Raw genomic sequence first — 22471 nt, forward strand, 5'->3', positions numbered from 1 at the left:
ACTCACTGATGCACGTAACAAGTGAATCTGACACTGCTCTCTGGGCAGTGTACCTACAGATAAATTGTATATTTGTGCGTGTTATTTCTGTGAGATACGAAACTTTTATTATTGTGGTGTGTGTTCGTGGCGAGGGTGAAATATTTTTAAGAAAGCAATTTTTTAATGTGTAAATTTATTTATTAATTTGGTTACTGATAGGAAAAAAATAATTATTATTATTTTTTATTTTTTATATGCAGCACCCCCACTTAAAATTTTCACTGGCTGCCACTGGCAGTATGGAAAGGAAAACCACAGCTAATATGAGAGAAAGGTAGCTGAAGAGGGCAAAAGAAACCTAAAGAGTTATTTCGCTATGTGGCAAGTAAAAGGAGGAATGACTATGGAAGGATGATCTTAAAAAATTCTCATGATGGGGAGGTAATGGAACGAAACCAAATTGCTGAATTACTGAGTGAGCATTTGCAGAAGTGTACCATCTAGGTGGTGACATTGCAATGCTAGATGTGACATTGAATGATAGGGGAAAGTAGCTTGAAGAAATGGGAGTGCGTAAAATATTGCAGAACCTTAATATGAACATAGCCTTGGGAATAGATTCCACTTCGGTTTCCTTTATTATTTGTACACTTAATAGATGGCGCTCACTTGAAAATTGTACCATGTGTTTGTGGTGAGTTTGTTTATATTGCAGTAGTGAAAACAGCTGAATGAAAATTCGAATACCCTGAGAAAATGGCAGAGTAGGTAGTGGTTATTTATTTTGCTCAATTTGTATGGCAGATTTCGTGTATAAAGACTATGTTGCCACGTTTGCAGGAACAAAAATAATTTCTGGTGAAGAATTCCTTCAAGAAATGAAATGGTTTTACTCATCCAGAGTTCACGTTAGAACTAATTAAAGTATGTATATCAAGCATAATTTTGATTGACAGTTTTTATAAAATGAAGTTTCGAGGTAAAATCGTTGAAGGAGCATACATTCAACAAATTACAAGTAAGTTGAAGTAAAAAATCAGACCATATGTGTTTTTATTTAGTATCATTTCGATTTATGACAGTGACATTTAATGATTGCCGTGGGAGAATCATCCTGTATACATCGCTTTCTTTTCATCGGAATCAGTTATTTATACTAAGTAATTTTTAACTTAAACATACGGTAACCATATTTAGGGTTGATCTAACTAGCTCATTCTAATTTAATTAATGGGGGTTACACTCACCACTCTCCCTGCCAACCTATTCCACTTGCCATGAGAAAAATCTATTCCTCATTCTTTTACTGACTGAACTATTATTTAGTTTCCACAAATAACTGCTGCTTCGTTATCCTCTTTCCATATATTTAAAAATCTCTCCTACAGCTGTGGAATACATTTCTTTCAACCCATTTACTTTAACCAACAAATCCTGCAACCTAGTTCTTTAAAATGTCTTCATAGTGAACATGCAACAATCTTAAAATCATTATAGTCATTCGCCTTTAAACCTTTTCTAATGTTTTGTCATCCCTCTTAAACCTTCATGTTGGAAGATATAGGAATTAAATGTAAGTGGTATATTTTCAAAGAGGATAGGACAGTGTGAGGAATATTGTTTATAATAGTAGAATTGCAGCAGAAGTTTGGAATTAAGTCTGGATCTTGGAAAGAAGCATATTTGAAACAATCTCATGTGAGATAGAAGACAACAGGACAAAATATATAATCTATTGTTGTTGTTCTTGTTGTCAGCCTCGGGTAGCAGAGAAGGATGTACATGGATTGTTAAAATGTATTGGTGTATTGGTTAAAGTGTATTGGTAAAATAGCCCAAGGCCAAAGCGAGATATAATTACTTAAAACAACATTGATGAAAACAAAAGTTTAAGAATGTCCAATCTGGGGATAGCACCAGAGATGAGGTGTCTTTTACTACTGCATGAGAGAATGATGTAACTATAGAGCTGATGATTATGAGAAACCTAGAGGCAGCTTGGAGCAGTACTATGGCATAAGAAACTGCAAATGAAGGATGTTGTTAGTATATGGGAAATTGAAGCAGTATCATTCCCAGGGTCAGAAGGATAAATCAGATGGCAGTTAGCATTATGCATTATTAATAAGTAGAAGCTACAAAAAAAAGTGAATTCACAAGTTATAAAATGCACAAGAAAGAGCAGCAGCCACCAAGGAAGGCACAAAATCAAATTATCAGAAATTTAACTAAGTAAGCCATAGGAAATTCCAGAAAGTTCTTTTGCTGTGTGGTGAGTAGAAGGAAATATATTTATTGTAGGATAGCTTTAATGGTAGGAAGGTGGCAAACAATCTAGAAGACTTTCTCTTTATAGATAGAATTTTCAAGGTTTATATAACATTAGAAGAAAATAATTTATTGAGTTAATGTTTCACTTGATTTCTTACTATTATCTTCAGAGCACAAATTACAACTGTGATAAAACACACAATGCTCAACTAGATCATTATAGGAACAATTTAATTTGTAATGGAAAAAGAAGCAATGACTCATTGAGGTGAATTCCCCCCCCCCTTCCCTTAGATCTTTGGCAAATTAATGCAGCCATTGTTCCAAAGCTGATGCCAATTCCAGAAATAGTTACAGATCTGTAGTGAACTCAGTGCACCACAGTTCTCTTCTGCTATTTAATTCTGTGTGACAGAGTATCCAGAGCATGGTAGATTTATTAACACTGCTCTAACATACTATCAGTTTTATCTTCATAAACATCCTAGAGTGTAGGCTAAGTTAAAAGCACATTCCTTATGCCTGCAGCTTAGCTTACTTTGGACAAACCAGTAAATTTGTTAACACCTCCTTGAAGAACATAAAAACTACATTTGCAGTCATTTGGTATTTCAAGCCAGGACTGGCAAGCTATATTCTGGATACCCCATCATGCAGAATTAAATGTAAGAAGATGACTGTGCTACAATAGAACTCACTGTTGGTCTGATAGACTATTTTTGAAATCACTGCATGTCATAATAATTTCATTGCAGTAAAAATGTGGTGGCATTTTAATCTGTTAATCAAAATGATGAAAATAAAATGACTACTCACAACTTTCATCATTACATCATGCATGATTCTTTCCATAAGAATGGCAGAACATGTGATTTTGTCAGATCTAATATTCATGCCATCCACGGCAAAGATTGAGACTCGAACTCCTCCCCCCCACCTTTATATAATCTGCTATGGCTCAAAATTTATTGGCAAATAGTTACATGCACAGTTCTAGGAATTACACAATGCAGTGGTTGAAATCAACTTTGTGGAAATGTAGAGTTTTTATACAAGTGCATAAGGAGAGGCATTTAGAAATAACTGTAATTAGTAAACATGTAATTAGTTCTGTATTCTTTTTCAAGGGGATATGAGTAGGAATTTAGAAGTAATATACAATTAGAAAATATGCATTCAAAAATACAGAACTATATGCTCCAGGTTTTTCATGAAGCCAAACAGCAAAATTATATGCTCCTTCCATAGGATTTCATGGCCAGTGAACACCTAAAAGAGTGCAGTTACTTCTTTATTTACACATTCTGGTTTTTAACTGATAAAAAATAGCATGAAAAGATTTGCCACCTTTTTTTTTTTTATTAAATTACTCTGGATTTAGAGAAAGATGTTGCAAGTTTATTTTTCACTAGGTTAGACTATAGGTGGCAAACCTTTTGGCAACTCTTATATGTAAAGATGACCTTGGTACTGCTTCTGCCTGGTATCTCCAACTCTGGGCCTGGCTCCACTGAAGAGACTTCAATAAAGGTCGAAACTAGTCTAGGTAGGGGCCAATCCCTTAATGCATAACAGTATACATATCCACAAGGAGATGTGTTTTGCATTGTGAAAGATACTGGGATAGGAATGTTGGTAGCTTGCTCCACCTTTGCTACAAGTTGCCTGGTGTTGTACTACTTACCCAGGTAAGATAGTGCAACACTACATTCAGTCCTGAAGATATTTTCAGGTGCAAATTTTGTTTGCTCTCACTGGGATAAAGGATTAAACTAAATTTATTATAGTCTAACCTAGTGAAAAATAAACTTTCAACAAGTAACAGCTGTTGGAAATGTTTTGAGATTTTTTTTGTTTGTGTTAAATATCTTCTTGATGCTGTTAGACAAAAAGACAGTGAAAGATGTAGAAATAATGTTCAATTTATAAAGTGCTGCAAATTTAACCCACTTGATTATTTATTTGACATAATAAACCTCATAGGTAAATTAATTAGAAAACGTCAGTGCATTTCCTTGAATTGCAATAGTTAATTGATGAAGCTCTCCTTTTGCAATGAATAGCATGTATAATATCAGACTACACTCTTTAATTTTAGGTTGTTATTCTGTTGTTTGTATGTTTGACTGTTCACATTGAGAATTGTTTTGAAACTACATCAAAAATTTGCTTGTAATAAATATTTCTTTCTGACATTAGTTACTCTGATAGCTTATTGCTTAAGAATACATCATTCATGGATTCATTTGAATCTTCACCTTGTTAATTGGATAGTGGGTACTTGAACTACATGGTCAACCAGGCTAGTTAGAAGCTGACCAAGAATCAGATTGTTATAAGTTATTAGTGTCTATGTCCCAACCCTGGATGCTGATGATGACTCAAAAGTAATTTTTATACCAGTTACACATCAGTCATATGTAGTATCCTAGATGTAACCTTGATGTAACCAGAAGGTTACATCAGACAAGATGTAACCTTGCAGCCATAGTTGGATTAACAATCTGACATGTTTTTATGTCCAAATCAACCAAGGTATGAAGCCATTCTGGCCAGGAGCTATTGAGAGAAAAGTGTTGGAAAAATCAAACAATTCTCTTGTTGAAGCTAAGTTAACTTATCACCAATATAGTATGTTTTTTCATTAAATTAACAAATTCAATAATAATGGAAAACTTATGTGAGATAATTTTTTTATTTCATAGAATTTTTGTCTAAGTATCATGGGTATCATTAATATGAAATTCAAATTAAACAAGCATGAGTAACAAATAAAGATTGAACAATGTGAAAATGTGGGCTACATGTAAATGACAAAAGAAGTATAGCCTCAAGCACTTTTTAGGTCCAAATGACAGTTTTTCTTAAAAGTAAACATTATGTAAGGGTGGAATGTATAAAGAAGAAAAATTTTCCGTAAGAGTGTTAACTTTGTTGTTGTTCATGTTTGTAATGATGAGCTTCTTACCAGTACTGATGATTACTGAAACGATCGTCTTATTCGCTCCAGTATCAAGATTTCACCTAAGATAGGATTGAGATGTAAACCACACAGTCTTAGCATTGATGTTCTGAAAGATCCTGCAGAGTGCAGCCAGCTTCAACAGCTCTTAATATCAAATTACTCAGCATCCTAAAGGTGCTGTGCAGCAGGAACTACATGAAGATAATTTGTCAATCCAGGGGTGGGAAGAATATAAGATGACAACTGAACTGCAATTAGCAAGTATGGTTAACATGGGAGTGAGAACTAGGTTTTTGGCTTGAAAAGTAGTAAATAAGTGGAATGGGTTGCCAAGGGCAGCCACAAGGACAGCCATAACTGCTTTGTCACTGAACAAGTTTGAGAAAAGGAATAAGTATCAGTGGAATGGCTTGGGCCTCCTGTGATGAGTCTTCATGCTCCATAGAAAATCCCATGCAATAATAATAATGATAAAATTTTATCCTTTTTCAATAAGGTGACAAATGTATTGGATAAGGGAAATGCACATATAGCAGTATACTTAGATTTTGCAAAATCTTTTGATAGGCTGCCATATGACAAGCTATTAAATAAATCAAAATGGATGGGATTGGATAATAGACTAGTGAATTGGATCAGTTACTGACTGTCAGATAGATATTAGAAAGTTGTATTTGAGGAGAGCAGTATCCCGAAGACTGAAGAGGACATCTCATTGTTGTTCAACTTGTATATTAATGATATTGGGATGGGTTTAATTGCAGATATGCAACTGTTTGCAGATAATACAAAATCAGGGATAATAATGAGGAGTAAAGCAAATGTTGTGGACTTAGAGGAGAACTTGAATAGATTGTATGAATGGGCAGGTAATTGGAATTATCAGTTCAGTGTTGCAAAGTGTGAGGTTCTGAAATTTGGTAAGCAACAGCAGGATGTGGAGTTTACGCTTGGTGGGGAAACTTTGAAAGAAATAAAGGAGATGTGGGAGTAGTAGTGGACAAGGGCTTGAAATTCAGGAGCCACACTGTGCAAGTTTTGAAGTCATCACACCAGATAATTGATGTTGAAGACCTTGACATGCAGAAATAGACCTCATATGGATTATTGTGCACAGATTTGGTCACCTGGTGTCATGGTGATGAAGATATGTTAGAAGGGTCCAAAGGTGATTCAAAAAGGTGCTAAGTGGTCTTTAGAATGTGGAGTATGAAGACATTGAAAGAATGTCATTTCCAAAGCCTTGTGAATAAGAGGGGGAAGGGGGGGATATGATTGAGACATATAAGTTGGTCAGCATGCATTCCACTCATCACCACTCTTCACACAAAGCAGGTTCTTTTTGTAAAGAGTGGTGATGACTGGAATGCATTGCATGAGTGTGTTGCATATGCAGACACATCAAATCAGTTTAAGACATGGTTGGATGAGCTTTGTGTGTGACATTGTGTACCTTCCATGATGAGTTTGACTCCATGGAGGTCAAATGCTAATAATAATTTATCATTTTCTTCCTCACATAATTCATTTTATGTAATCTAATAAATCAAGAATAACAATGTATTTATTCAACCAGAAAAATAACATATAAAATGTAAGGGTATTTGTGGGCAAGGGAATATTGCACTTCATACACTAATGCCAGAAGCATCGGGTATAAGAGGAGATTTTGGTTAGTTTTGCTTTGTAAAAAATATTGGGATAGCAAGACATGGTTAATAGAGGATAACATTGGAATAGAAATTGTAAGGAGTACTATGTTTTCAGAAAAGACAGAACAGGATGGGAAGTGACACATATCTAATGATAACAGAACAATTGCAACCAAGAAGGGAAGTTCAGCAAAAACAAGAGAGGTAGTGCATTTGAGACTGTCTGATGTGGTATTAAGGGCCAACAGGATAAAGCACATGCTGATAGAGGCTGACGGTATAAAGGAAGATGTAGAGGGATTCCTTGTCAAATCAGCTCAGTTAAGTACAGGGCAAGGAATAATTATAGAGACATTAGAAGGAAGGAAGGAAACAAATCTTATGCAACACCTGAAAGATAATTACCAAAAACAACATGAAATAGAGGGAATCCAGGATTTCAGAGTGCTGGATGCGGTGAGAGCATCAAAAAGCAATGTAACCACTTTACCTTGAACGACTGCAGTATGTGAGGTGTCTTACCTGGGAGGTTGTGATTGTTCAATTTTCAGTTAAGAAGGCATACATGTTAATTCATCCTGAATAGTCAGGCAGACAGCATACTCACTCTTTAACCAATAAGTTCCTGGAACTTATTAGTTGAAGAGTGGGTGTAGTCCTGGAGACCTCAGGAACTTGCATTTGCTCCCAAATAGTGCCATCCATTCATTAACTGAACTACCAATCTGTATATAGTTTGCTTATTAATTTTCTTATATTTTTACTTATACGATAAATAAATATAACCAATAAATGTAGGATTTGAATCCCAGTGCAGGCATAGATATTTATGAATGCCTTTAGATGAATTTCATTGACCAGTGTGACCACCACCACCACCACCCTGCTTATTGGAGGCCTGAAGTGATCGTGCGGCTTGAAAAAGATCGCGTTTGATTTCTAGAGTATTTAACCCTTAGCCTATCCATGGTACTAATGTACAATAGGCATTACTGCATTTAATGGGTTTGATTTTTACTCAGAAGGAATGTCTGGAGTGGTTTGGTTGGCCACTGTGACATACCTGCTTTACAACCAATAGGTTGTGAGTTTAAATTCCACTGCAGATGTGGGTGTTTGCAAGCATCTTTAGGTGGTAGATAAATTTCATCGCATGGTGCTAGACCACTACCACCTCATTTACTTGGAGGCCTGAAATTGCTTGAGAGCATTAGGTCTGTAGAGCTGAGTTTCTTGATTATCTAACCATTCTCCTCTGTTTGTTGCTAATATTATGGGTTTTCAACCTATCTTGGTCATGATTTGTCAAAAAAAGACAACAAAGTAGCACTACAGACTAGTAATTACAACAAACCTAGATCACATGAGGGTTGGAGCAGCATCATGATAAAGGAAAATGTTAGCAGTGCATGAGAAATTAATGTGAGGGTGTAGGAAAGGAAGGAATGTCAGACTGGATATCTAGAGTCAGGAGGATATATCAGGGAAGAGTTGAATGAAAATTATGAAAATGTAACATCATTAAATAGGGAGCTACAAAAAGAATATTGTGCAAGAAATATGAAAGGAAAGTTATCAGTGTGCGTGAGAAGCATAGAAAGAAGGGTGAACTAGCATGGTAAGAGATGCAAAATCAGATTGAGAGGAAATCAGCTGAGCAGGCCAAAAGAAATTCAGTTATTTTGCTACATGGTGAATACAAGGAAGACTCACCATAGGTAGGTGACAGAAGGGAATAAGTGAATTACTGAGTGGATGAATCACTTCGAAGGGTGTATCATCCCTTTTACTATAGATGAGATATTGATCAATCCCGTCCACAGTTTGTTACCCCTGTCTTTGACCCTTCATTAAGTTACAGAAATATCTTGCCTCCTTCTTCCATATCCTTTGGGTTTTGTCAATGCTGAGATGTAAATTAAAAAACCTGGGATATAAAATGCACAATATCATTGCGGCATCTTATGTGATGACGTGGTGACAAATGGGACAAAAATTGAAGTGAAATAGAGGCAGATGAATTGGAGGTGCTACAATTCTTAGTGTGAGAATGTAGCACCTCCAATTCTCAGTATGAATATTGGCATTAGTGAAAAGAACATTGCAGCTATGTTTCTCTCTTTCTTACGTTGATCACCTTGTCTAATTTGTATTTCAGCACTGGCAGTGTTCAAAGGGATTATTATTATTATTATTATTGCACCCTCCATGGAGTTGGCAGGCTCATCATGGGAGGTTCAATCAACTGACAACATATTTATCATACTGAATCTTAAAATCCTTAACACTCCTTGCATTAACAACACTTTCTGGTAATGCGTTCCATTCACTGACAATTCTCCATGTAAAAAATCTACTCCTCCTCGCCCTTCTTCACCATACTCTTACAGAACTTTCAGGGATGACCTCTAGTTTTTACCCTCTCGCCTTCTACTCTTTTTATAATCTCATCTGGATTAATCTGATAAAATCCTCTCACTAACTCAAATGTCTCTATCATATCAACTCATTGCCTCCAATCCACCAAACTCTGCATTCCACATTTTTTCAACCTCTCCATAGCCAGCAGTCCAAAGTCCTGATATTGTCTTAGTCACTCATCTTTGGACCTTTTACAATGTCTCCACATCATACTGAAAACCAGGTGACCAGATTTGAGCACAATAGTCCAAGTGGGATCTGACAGTGCTTTATACAGTTTATACTTATCAACCACTTCTTTATCCCTACATGTTAGAGTACTTCTTGTCATAGCAGCACTACAATGTGTAGCCTTTGTAACACTAGCAATATGCCCTCTAAACTTCAATCTACTGTCAACCATCACTCCCAAATCTCTAATCTCATCCACCACTTCCTGCAGTATGGCACACTGTTGATATAGTAAGCCTTATATTTCTGCACTCCAAAATGCACCCTGCACTTATCAACATTAAACCTACAATCCATACTACTATAACCACTACACTATAAAAATCAAAGATAGTTCTGTAACTCGATGATGGGTCTAAGATAGTGGTAGCAAATTATAGGCTGATTAACCTTCTTATTTAGCCTTCTAATTATAAGGCATTCCGCTGAATTTATTTCGTATTCTCAAATTTGCTTGTCCTCTCTTAGAACATCTTTGAGGGTATAAATACATGCATAATGCACTAAATAATTTTAAATGAAATTTACAGTAAACGAAAACCAATGCAAATCATAACAGTTCTCTTTAACTGTAATTATGTTTTATGTCTGCATCAATGAAGTAAGCCAGACACAATGACTTAGTGACATTTGAGGAAAAAAAGACAATATAAGAGGTGAGACATGAAGCTCAATCATTGGATTAAAAAAAAAACGATTTAGTTACTAGAAATCATTCATGTTAATTGAAATATTTTCTTCTTGATAGTGCAGCTTATCTCAGTCAGTTAACAACCTCAGTTAAGATATCCTGACTTCCTTGTTTCTGTGCTCCAACATTTCATACATTCATAATAGACAAATTTTACTGATTGTAAAAACAGGGTTTACTACATTTCTTTTGTTTCTGTCCGAACAGAAACCGTAAAATTTTTTTCTCTCGAAAAAAATTATACTTTTTAGAGGAACTTCTCTAGTCTATACCGACTAGAGAAGTTCCTTTAGTCAGCAACTAGATTCAAATGCCTTTCGTCGTGCTGTAGAGTGCAAACGCCACTCCTACTGAGCTACACTAATGGCATTTTATATACTTTCAAACCTACATAAATAAAGTGGTGAACTTATAAATATTTTAAAATAAAGTTGAATCAAAGGATAAAGAAAAAGCATTATGTAATGTATTTTAAAATATCCACCAATAGCAGCCAGTGAAACTTTTAAGTAGGGGTGCTGCATACAGAAAATAACAAAAATAATTCATTTTTTTCCTTATCAGTAACCAATTTATTAATAAGTAAATTTACATATTAAAAAATTGCTTTATTAAAAATATTTCGCCATCACCATGAACACACACCAATAATAAAAGTTTCATATCTTACAGAAATAATGCATGCAAGCATACAATTTATCTGTAGCAACACTGCTCAATGAGCAGTGTCAGTTTCAGCATTCTGACACTGCCTTACATCGCAGTGCATTTGTTTATTTGTTTCGTGTAACAATAATTGAGAAAATATAATTCTTTTCATATTTTCAACAGTGACACTCGTCATAATTGAGCCTTGTATTTATAATAAATAAATATTATTTTAACAGAATAAAATAAGATTTAACAAAAATATTTCACCTTCACCACAAACACACGCCAATAATAAAAGTTTTGTATCTCACAGAAATAACGCGTACAAGCATACAATTTATTTGTAGCGACACTGCTCAAGAAGCAGTGTCGAATTCACTTGTTACGTGCAGCAAGTGCAAATGAATATCGCGAGTCTGGCGCCGCAATTGCCTGAACATGATAATTCTGACACGGTGTTAGATCGCAGTGCATTTGTTTCGTAATCTAAAGCATTAATCAAACAATTCCAATTATTAACTATTCAATCAGTGTTGAAAAGCTGTAATCTTTAACATGTTGTTTTGCATTTATATAATGTTGTAAGCATTGTTATTATTTATAAACACAAACAAAAATTTTAATTTTTTTTCTTTTTACCTTGGGGGTGCTGCAGTGTTGCAATGCTTATGTACGAACCACCACTGATATCCACAAATGAAATGAATATTTATAATAAGATGGTGAAACACAATAAAATAGAAGAATGGAATTTCACTTCTGTGGGTAACTGCATTTGTTTATTAAGTTTCTTTTGCTGACTATACAGCTCACTCTCACTATAGCCAACTTGTAGGAGCCATAGGAAATGTTTATTAAGTGAATAGTTGGCTACAGTGAATTTGCTTTAGAATAGCATCATTATGTATATAGGCTTTTTGGCTGGACTTTTTGTTAGTTTGGTGTGATAAATGAATTTGTTATCATGGTATTTGTTGTAGTGAGAGTCGACTGTATTTTAATTACTTGTTTAATTATTATTATTATTGTTGTGTGACACTTTCAAGGGTACTCCACTTTGTTTTGCTGCACACATCCCTCTGTCTCCCCTATTTCTTAATTCTCCACCTATACATATACACACCAACATCATACCATAAATGCCGTCTACCAACTTGCCTTTACGTGGGATGAAAGATCCAACTTTCAGGTAGAAAAAACCTTGCTATCTCTATATAAGATTGGCTAACTTGCATTAATTCGAAAAAGCTTGGATAAAGATTCCTCTCATCAGATTGTGAATCGAACCCAGGTCTTTCCAATTGAAGGGGAGGTGCTTATTCATGATTAAACATTTTAATGTCATAATGTCATAAAAACTAAGATAATGTTTAGTTGTAAAAAGCAGAGCAAGGGAATGTGTCAGAAGAACAATCTCTGACTTCTTTTTTTTTTTTTTTTCACTATTTCATGCTCTCCTAGTTACATTTTGTTATAATTGAACATGTTGGTATGCAGTGGTAGCTGTTCTCTCTCTATTTTTTTTTTATTTTTTTATTGTACATAATAATTATGCAATCTCTCCCCCATCACACACATCACCTCTCCAGGAGAGTAATTAAGAGTAATGGCTGTTCAAAGTATTTGCTGCTAGTTTTCTTAGTATTTTTCATGACCAGCAGATGATGTCAATAAGAGGTGTGACTTTTTGTGATATTTCTGTCCACAAATAACTGGAGAGTCATTGATTTATTATTATTATTCAGGCCTCCATGGGGTCAAAAGACTCATCGTGGGAGGTCCTTCCTGAGAACATAAAGTCTGTCAAGACTCATCGAGGGGAGGTCCCCCCCCTAAGAAACACAAAGTCTATCATATCACTCCTTAAACTCATTGACCATTCTCGCTCTCACCACTCCATCAGGCAATGCATTCCACGGTTCAACCACCCTCCATGCAAAGAAACCACTCCTCACCCTCATATATTTTCTGAAGTTGGCTCCATTTAGTCTCAGTGGTTATAATTTGTGTGTGTGTGAGAGAGAGGTGGTTAACTGTAATCCTGTGCAAGCAGCAAAAAATGTTCAAAAATAACTTCAATTTTTTATGCCTGTTAAATTAATATGAATGTGTGTTAAGTAACTTATTCCTTCTTATTTTCTAGAATCTAGTTATTCTTTCTTGATTATTATTACTTTATTTACTTTATAGAAATCATCCAGACTGTATCTCGAGTAGCAAAAACTGCTATTTTGAGAATTTCCTTAACTCGGTTATATTTTATCATGAAAGAGCACACTGCATCTCTTAGTGGATCATGTTTATGGTGTGAAATACAGCAGGTACATTTATTAATTTTAATTTTATTATAATACATTTATTAATTTTATTTTAAGAATGAATGCATGTTTGTAATGATGCGTATGAGAATATTGTTCATCATTTCCTCCCAGAATTAGAACATAATTTATTTCAAATTATTATTATTATTATTATTACGTCACACCTCCATGGAGTCCATAGACTCATCGAGGGAGGGCACCTACTTCTATAACTATCTCCACCATGATTAACAACCTTACCAAACTGTCACTATCATCATAATCATCTACGCCAACAGTATCTACTATCCACTGCCACCACTAGTATTTTTTTTTGTCTGTAAACTGCGTTTGTTCTCAAGGCCTATTTGTCTGTATGCAGGATGAAAAACCCGAGTTCCAAGAGAAAAAACCCTGCTACTTCATGAAATCGGCTAACTCACCTTCAACTGAAAAACTCATATAAAGATTCCTCTCATCATGACGAGAATTGAATTCAGGCCTTTTCTAATCAACGGGCACAATGTACTGTTGTTCTTCCAATTGTGCTACGAAGGCACTTAATGTCTTAATGATGTGTAATATTATTGTTTAAGAATAATACAACTAAGTTTCCTTTTAAAGTGTTTCACAGTGGCATAATCGCTGTGTGAAACTCTCCATGTAAGGAATTCCTAATAGCTGAGAAAGTCCATTTAAAGAATTAGAGGTCAATCTAGATCATCGATTGAGGTTTGACAGAGGCTTTTTTTTTTTTTTTTTTTTTTTTTTTTTTTTTGTATGGGTGAGACCCACCTTAATAAGATGTAGGACCTCCCTTTACTGCACAATCCTACAGAGCATATTTTCCACAAGTGTATGATAGCGACAAATGGGAATATTTGACCATTCTTCCTGTATTAAATGAGGTCTCCTAAATTGTTGTAGGCAGATATCCCTTTACCTTACCTGATGCTCTAGTTCATCTCACAGATGTTTAATAGGGTTGAGATCGGGACTCTCTGGATGAAAGTCAAGTGTGATGACATTAATGTCTACAAACCACGCAGTTGCAGCAGCCTTATGATGGTGCATTGTCTTGCTAAAAGAGACAATAGTTTCAATTCCATAGAAATGCCACAAAGTAGGAAACATTGCATTGTCCAGAATGTTCAGATACCTTTCGGAATTCAATATTCATGGTACCACAAACAGAGTTCCAAGGCAAATCAAGGAAAAGCAGGACAATACCCTCACACTTCCATCTCTGAATTTCATAATTGGGGTTACACACTCTAGTAAGAAACATTTATCAGGCATTCATTGCACTCACATTGCATCTCTTACATCCACATTCCATCTGTTCAAGAGAGAGGTTCCATAACACCGATTTCCAAGCTTTTAGGTCTCACTGTACATGCTCTTTGCACCACTGAAGATGACACTACATGTTGGTTTATGTGATGTAGGGCTTGCTTCTTGTGGTCCTACCATGGAAACCCATGTTGTGAGCCTCGCTTCTGAATGATTTTGCGCCGATTTGTGTTCCAGTCAGTGCCCAGAACTATGCATTCAACATGTAAGCCATGGAGTGGCAGTTTTTACATGTTTTTTTTTTCATAGCATCCTATGATCACATTCAGTGAGTGTAGCGGGTAGGTAGCATCCTGCAGGTAGCACTTTGCTAAACAGATCCTGTCACAACACCTTTTTCAAACTCCATCAGTTCCCTTCTTGCAGCCATCTCACCCAGACACAGTTGCACTGGCTTGGGAGCATTATTCCTCCAATTTATATCAGCTACAAACACGTGACTCATTTCATGAGTCACGTGTTTGTGACATTTCATGGCATGATGCCATGCCCATGGGGGATGTCCTTTGACGTCTTTTCAAGCAGTTTATATTCTCTTGATGATGAATAAGGTTCAGGTGCATTCAGGGAAAACCTTAATTCAGATCAAGTAGTATTATAGTTTTCCCACAGTTTGTAGGTCTCTGCTTGGTATCTTGCCAAGAATAGTCGATTCATGCTGAAGGGGAGAATGAAATGAAGGACATACGAATTGGTCGCCAACACGCGAAATCATGTGCTTTATAGGTAAAATTTTCCAACTGTTATACAAGCAACATATTTAACTACAATGATCATAAAAGAGAAGTTAATTTTCCGACATGTAATAATAAACAACTCATCCCACAATACGGACTGATTACTCTATTATCGGAATGGATTCTCCTCCTGTTGACATGCGCAGAAGTGTCGAAGGGTCTTGAATCTGCGGGCGTACTATAACAGTTTATTAACAATTTATTTGAAATTATCGTCTTTATCTTAAATTTGAAAAAAGGGCTAATTATTAACTCAGCTACGAAGATATTGCTGTGATAGATGGGACAGGGACTAATGTGGGAATAGATGTTAATGAATTGTAAGCATTTAGGATGTTGCAGAATCTCAGTGCAAATATATTGTTGGTTTATATGGGCTATCAGTTTGCATGCATATTATGAGATGCCAATCCCTTTGCATATTATGTTTCAGTTATCTCGGCAGTTTAAAAATGGCACCATTGTTGAGTTGGAGTATTATGGGGTGTGCTTTTTCATTAAAACATCTCTGCTAAAAAACTTTTAGCCACGTTTGAATTTCATGGGCATGTGGTAGCATCTATTAAGAATATAATTCAGTTTAAGCACTTATATCTACATCTGCTATCTGATGGAAAATATTTTTACTTGTGCACATAGCAGAAAAAATTTTCTGGCCAGTGTGTCACATGGTCCACATCTTCCTGTAGATGGTAATAACAGTAGGAGGCGTGTATGTGTGCTGACTGCAAATCATAAAAAGTGTATAAAATTGCCAGGAAATAGGTAGACCAATTAGCCAACAATGTAGTCCCATTGTGTAATAGAATAAAATAAGAATATAGGAGCAATTGACTGATCAGATATGAGTAGTTGTGCAGAATCTTTGCTTAAGACCTTGAAGTGGTACTTATTTATCCTCTATGTGCCACCGCGCACAAAAGAAAGGATCTTAGCCTTATGTGCCCGGTGGCACATAAGGCTAAGATCCTTTCTTTCCACAACTTTCTGTTCAGAGCCAGTGTTCTCACTTCTAACCAGCTCACCCATCCAGCTTCATTTCTATCCTTCTCCATCATCCTTCGCCATGTGAAGTTTAGTTTTCAGGGGTCCAAGTCCGAGCCACCTTGGAATGTCATCGTGGTTCATCCTGAGTAAATGTCCTGTTCATCTCCATCTATGCCATTTGATTTCCTCTTGAATACTTCTTGTGTTAGTTATTTTATATAATATTTTATTTGATATTTGTTTTGGCCAATAAATTTTTAACAGTTTTCTAAGACATTTGGTTGGAAACTAACTTTTGTTCTTGCATTTTGCTTATTTTCAAAGTTTCTGCTCTGTAGAGTAAGACAGATCTAACATTACTTAAAAAGATCTTCAATTTTGTTTTAATCTTGTATGCTGCAGATTTCCATATTGGCAGTAAACTTGTGAAAGCACTGCATGCTTAATCTCTGTTTAATATCTTCATCTGTGTTGCCATTTTGGCTGACTATTGCTCCAAGATATTGAAAGTCCATCACATCTTTCCCTCCTGTGTTGTCTCTCTTTAAAGTTTGTTTACTTTTATTATTAATCCTTATCATTTTTGTTTTATCTTCATTTTTAAGCCTATTGAAGATGCATTTTCTCTTAATCTGTCTGTTTTCTGTTGCAAATCAATAGGCTTAAAAATGAAATCTGCATAATCCAAGTCTTCTCAGAGTAGATCCGAGTTCTAAAACTTGGGATCTACTGTTTTCATACATTTGTTTGATAACATTAATTATCTTATTTGGTATGCCATAGATGCTTAGAACTTTCCAAAGGATTTCTCTGTTAATGCAATCGAAGGTTTTGGCAAAGTCTATAAAATTCAAATGCATGGGGACATCAAATTCTAAAGTTTGTTCTATAATGTTTCTCAAAATGAAAATCTGTTGTATTGTTCCAGCTCTGGTTCTGAAGCCTGCTTGTTCCTTCCTCAGTATAACTTCTATTTCATTTTTCATTCTTTCCATCAATACTCTGCTAAATATCTTTCCTGGCACAGATAGAAGGCTAATTCCTCTCCAGTTTTCCCATTTTGTTAGGTCTCCTTTTTTTGGTATTTTCACTATTACTGCTTTCCACTGATCTGATATTTTCTCAGTTTCCAGAATCAGATTATTATTATTATTACGGGTATCTCCATGGAGTCAGTAGACTCATCACGGGAGACCCAAACTAGCAAAACAATATCTGTCATATCTCTTCTTGAATTCATTTACAGACGAAGAGCTCACAACTAAGTCAGGCAATGAATTCCACTCATTCACCACCCTCCAAGCAAAAAACCTTGTTCTGACACCCTTGTTAACCACACTCTTCTTTAATTTCCAGGGATGACCTCTTGTTCTTCCTTCACTATCACACAACTGAAACATTTCCCCTGCATCAATCCTATAAAAACTTTTCAGTAATTTAAATTTTTCTATCATATCCCCTCTTCTCCGCCTATCAACCAACCTCTGCAATCCACAAGCTCTCAATCTATCAATGTAGGAAGCATTTTTTACATCACTCACCAACTTGGTCACTCTTCTCTGAACCCTCTCCACAGCCTCCTCATCTCCAAGGAATCCAAGTAACCAGACCTGAGCACAGTAATCCAAATGTGGAAGCATCAACGCTTTTTAAGGGGGGAATAATAACCTCTTTATCTCTGGATGTCAGTGTGTTCCTCAACAACCAAGTAATCCTATGTGCAATCTTGGACACCTTAGCAATGTGTCCCCTGAACTTCATCTTCCTATTGACCAACACCCTGAAGTCCCTAGCCTCATCAATCTCTTGGAGTACTGTTCCATCAAAGTAGTACACAGCTGGTAATCTTTTAATCCCAAAATGCATGACTTTACACTATTCCACATTGAACCGACATCCATTACCTTTTGCCAATTCTACTAGCTTATTTAAATCATCCTGCAAACTTTCAACATCAGCTTGATTTTTTATTGCGCTACCCAACTTTGCATCATCAGCAAACAACTGAATATCTGCCTTTAAGCCATTTCCTATATCATCTATATACAAACTAAACAACAATGGCCAAGCACAGAGCCCTGAGGCACACCACTGGTCACCTGCCTCATCCTGGACTCTGCTCCTCCATACACAACCTTCTGGTATCCCTCCCTGAGCCACTCTCCTATCCATATCACCAATTTAGTATCCATTCCCATCTGCACCAATTTGCATAACAGTGTTCCATGGGGTATCCTGTCAAAAGCCTTAGCAAAATCCAGAAGTACCACTGTGTAGCCAGTTCCTTTGTCCAACTCGGATGTCATTCTATTATGAAAAGTTAATAGATTGCTAAGGCAGGATCTACCTTTAACAAAACCATGTTGGCCTCTATAGAGCATCATATCCTGATCCACCCATTCTTGAATTTTGTCTTTAACCAACTTTTCCAGTACTTTTACCACTACTCCTGAAATGATGATTGGTCTGTAATTAACTACCGCAGTTTTAGAGCTACCCTTATGCAAAGAAACCACTTTGCCTAACTTCCACTCCCTAGGGATCATACCAGAGTTCAAACTTAAATTAAATATCCAAGTAAGAGGGGTTGACAATTCATTTGTACATTCACGCAACACCTGAGCTGATATTCCATCTAAACCTACAGCAGTGTTTGCATTTAAATTTTGCAGTATATTAAATACCTCTGATTTCTTAGCTTCAATTCTCACATTAGTTATTGCTACAGATACAGAGATATCCTCACTTGGGTGATAGACTTTTGAAAAGTGATCACTCAGTAACTCAACTATTACATCTGATTTTGTCACCTCAATGGCATCAGCACCCACTAACATTATCCTTCCGAAGTCATTCTTCCTTTTACTTGCTACATAGCGGAAGAACTCTTTGGGATTACCCTTGATCTCTTTGGCTAAGATATTATAAAATTTAGTTAACTCATTCACTGCAATGCCTTTATCTACTTTTAGTAATTCAATGTATATCTTGTCTCCACATGTTTTTCTAGACTTTTGTTTCTTTATTGCATTTCTTACTTCATTTGGGGTGATTTTTTTAACTTATATTTAGTTTATGTTGTTCTTTCTGTTCTAACGTTTTAGAAATTCTTGTGTATTAACTTTGTCATCATTTTCTGTTACATTCAGAGTTTCACTAAAATACTGTTTCCAGAGTCTTTTACTTCCTGTTCCTGTTAAAAACTTTCTGTTTTTATCCTTTATGCAAGTTTCCGATTTCCTTTTCTTTCCAGGCAATTTTTATGTTATTTCATATACTGTATTAAGTTGTCCTGTGTCTGCTGCTGCTCTGTGCCAGATTTTCTATGTAAGACCTTTGGTCTATTCTGGCTGATTTCTTCACTTTTTTGTCAACAGAATTCCTTTCTCAATTAAATTCGAAGTTTTTTGAGTTATCCATTCTTTGTTTATTTTTCCTCCAGTCATCTTTTAGTGTTCTTTAGCACAGTCTTTATAAGCATCTTGAAACTTTTCTAATTTTGTGAATTAGAAATTGTGAATCTGCTTCTAATTGATGTGATGAACTGTTCTTTTATTTCTTTGTTATTTAGTTTTCCTTATCATATTTGTTTATATTCTTTCTTTCATTTGTTTTATTTGCTTTAAGTTTTAATCTTACTTTGGTTAGTACTAAGAAATGATCTGACCCAATATCTATTCCTCTTCTTACCTTGACATACGGAAGTGATCTTCTGTATTTTCCGTTTATTATGTGATCAATTTGGTTTCTGGATTTTCCATCAGGGGAAGTGGATATCTTTATGTTTAAAAAGTCTACCTCCAACAATTATTATTATTATTATTATTATTATTATTATTATTATTATTACCCAAGACCTCGTGGAGACAAAGACTCATCTGGGAGGTCCTTTTATCTCACTCACACACACACACACACAGCTCCTCATACCATGTCTTAAACACACTCAAACTCCTTGCAGACACCACACTCTCGGGCAAGGCATTCCAATCATTCACAACTCTGCATGAAAAAAACCTGCCTCTCACTCCCTGACTCACACCCTTTTTATACAGTTTCCAGGGATGACTTCTGGTTCTCCCACTATTTTATGTAAAACTTCTCCAGCATTAATCCTATAACAACCCCCTTACCAACTTGTAGGTCTCTATCATATCTCACCTCTTGCTCCTGTCCACCAGACTGCAAATTACATCTTCTCAATCTTTCCTCATACTCGACATTCCAGAGGTCAGAAACTACCTTAGTCAGTCGCCTTTGGACCCTTTCCAACATCTCTTCATCCTTCTGAAAACCAGGTGACCAAATCCGGGCACAATAGTCCGTGTGTGGCCTAATCAAAGCCTTATACAATGGAACAAGAATCTCCCTACTTCTACATGTCAGTGTCCTCCGCATCATTCCCAGAAGCCTTTGTGTTGTCTTCACAATTTTGGCTATGTGTCCCCTAAATTTCAGATCCTTATTCACTATCACCCCCAGACCTCTTGATTATTATATCCTCACCAGGAACATATCTTGGTGAGGATATTATATATCCTCACCAAGTATAAATTCTACATCTCATCTTTGTTTTCCAAATTTTAAAACCTTACCTTTTGCAACGTTGAACTCGCATCTCCATTTCCATGCCCAATCACTCAATTTATTCAAGTCTTCTTGTAAGGCCACAACATCTTCACTACTCTTCATTCGTCCCAACTTTGCATCATCTGCAAACAACTGAATATTTCCATCCAAATCTTCACCAATATCTTTAATATACAAATTAAACAGTAATGGCCCTAAAACAGACCCCTGAGGCACTCCACTAGTGACTTTCCTTTTCCTGGATATTGCTTCTCCATACACATCTTGTTGATACCTATCAGATAGCCAGTCTCCAATCCAATGCACTAGTCTAATATCCAACCCCATCATCTGCTCTAGTTTGACTGTCAACTTATCATCAGGTACTCTATCAAAAGGCTTTACGAAATCCAAGTATATTACTATGTATCCTTCTCCTCTGTCCAAGGAAGCAGTCACTTTATTGTAATAAGTAAGTAGATTACTAAAACATGACCTTCCTTTAGCAAACCTATGCTGTCCATCAAAGATAATACCATTGTTGTCAACCCAACTCTGGATCCTAGTTCTCACAAGCTTCTCCAACAATTTAACCACAACCTGACATACAGATAAGCCTATAGTTTGATGCTTGAGTTCGATCACCTCCTTTATGAAGTGGCGCAATCTTACCCTCCTTCCACTCCTTAGGAAGCTGATCGAGTGCAAGACTTGTATTAAAAAAATATGTCAAGGCAGGTGTCAATTCCCTGGCACATTCCTTCAGAATACGTGGTGATATATTATCAAGTCCCACAGCCTTATTAACATCTTGTTTACTCAACTCCCCATACATCTCTTGCTCACTTACAGTCAGTCTCTCCTCCCCATCATCAACTGCTCTCAGTCTCACCATGAAGTCACATTCACAAGATTGAAAGACCTTTATGAACTGCTCATTAAGTATCTCCACCACACGTTCTGCAACAGCTGTCTTTATACCATTTTCTCCAATCAGTGTCATCCTTCCATAATCATTCTTTCTTTTGCTGGCTACATATTGAAAGAACTCCTTAGGATTCTTTTTGGGATCATTTGCTAACTGCTGATCATACTGCTCTTTAGCTACCCTCACCAACAGGTCACCCTCCTTGCCTGGTCTTTGTAGGCCTCATGGAATTGGTTATTTCCACTTCTCTTATGCTGCCTCCACAGTGCCCTTTTTCTCTGTATCGCATGCTTAATCTCTTTATTCATCAATCTCGCACCTACCTTATTAACCTTCTCACCCTTGGAATACATTTAGACATTGCATCTACTAGATAGTTTTTGAAAATTCCTCCAAGCTGCATTGATCTGTTTTTCACCTAACTCCTCATTCCATGCTACACCCGCAAGCTGTCTCCTGAGCTCTACATAATCACCCCCTTGTAGTTCCACATATACCCTTTTCTCACAGAGGTCCTCACACTGCTGGCACTCGCCCAGGTAATCACCTCATGGTCACTCTCACCAATTGGTGGGTAATTTGACACCTCATTTATAATTACATCCTCTGATGAGATGACCCTCAATCCTCGTGTGCCCTCTGTTACATACTGTCTGAGGTAGTTGTCCCTCAAAAACTCGAGAAACTGATTTTCTTTACTTCCAGTTGCTATCTCATTATTCCAGTTTATATT

General features: G+C 36.2%; 1 protein-coding gene across 1 annotated transcript in view; it reads left to right on the top strand.

The window, feature by feature from the left end:
• Window positions 1–408: 408 nt before the first annotated feature.
• Window positions 409–22471, top strand: part of Hus1-like (Hus1-like checkpoint clamp component) — a 98599-nt gene continuing 76536 nt past the window's right edge. The window contains exons 1-2 of the mRNA XM_090405576.1: window positions 409–1000; window positions 13055–13185. Of these exons, the coding sequence (XP_090261702.1) occupies window positions 949–1000; window positions 13055–13185 (183 nt within the window). The 5' untranslated portion in view covers window positions 409–948. The remainder of the gene's footprint in view (window positions 1001–13054; window positions 13186–22471) is intronic.

Source organism: Typopeltis vanoorti, chromosome 15 (genome assembly GCF_054136105.1).
Source record: "Typopeltis vanoorti isolate ZY-2024b chromosome 15, IOZ_Tvanoo_1.0, whole genome shotgun sequence".
Lineage (NCBI taxonomy): Eukaryota > Metazoa > Arthropoda > Arachnida > Uropygi > Thelyphonidae > Typopeltis > Typopeltis vanoorti.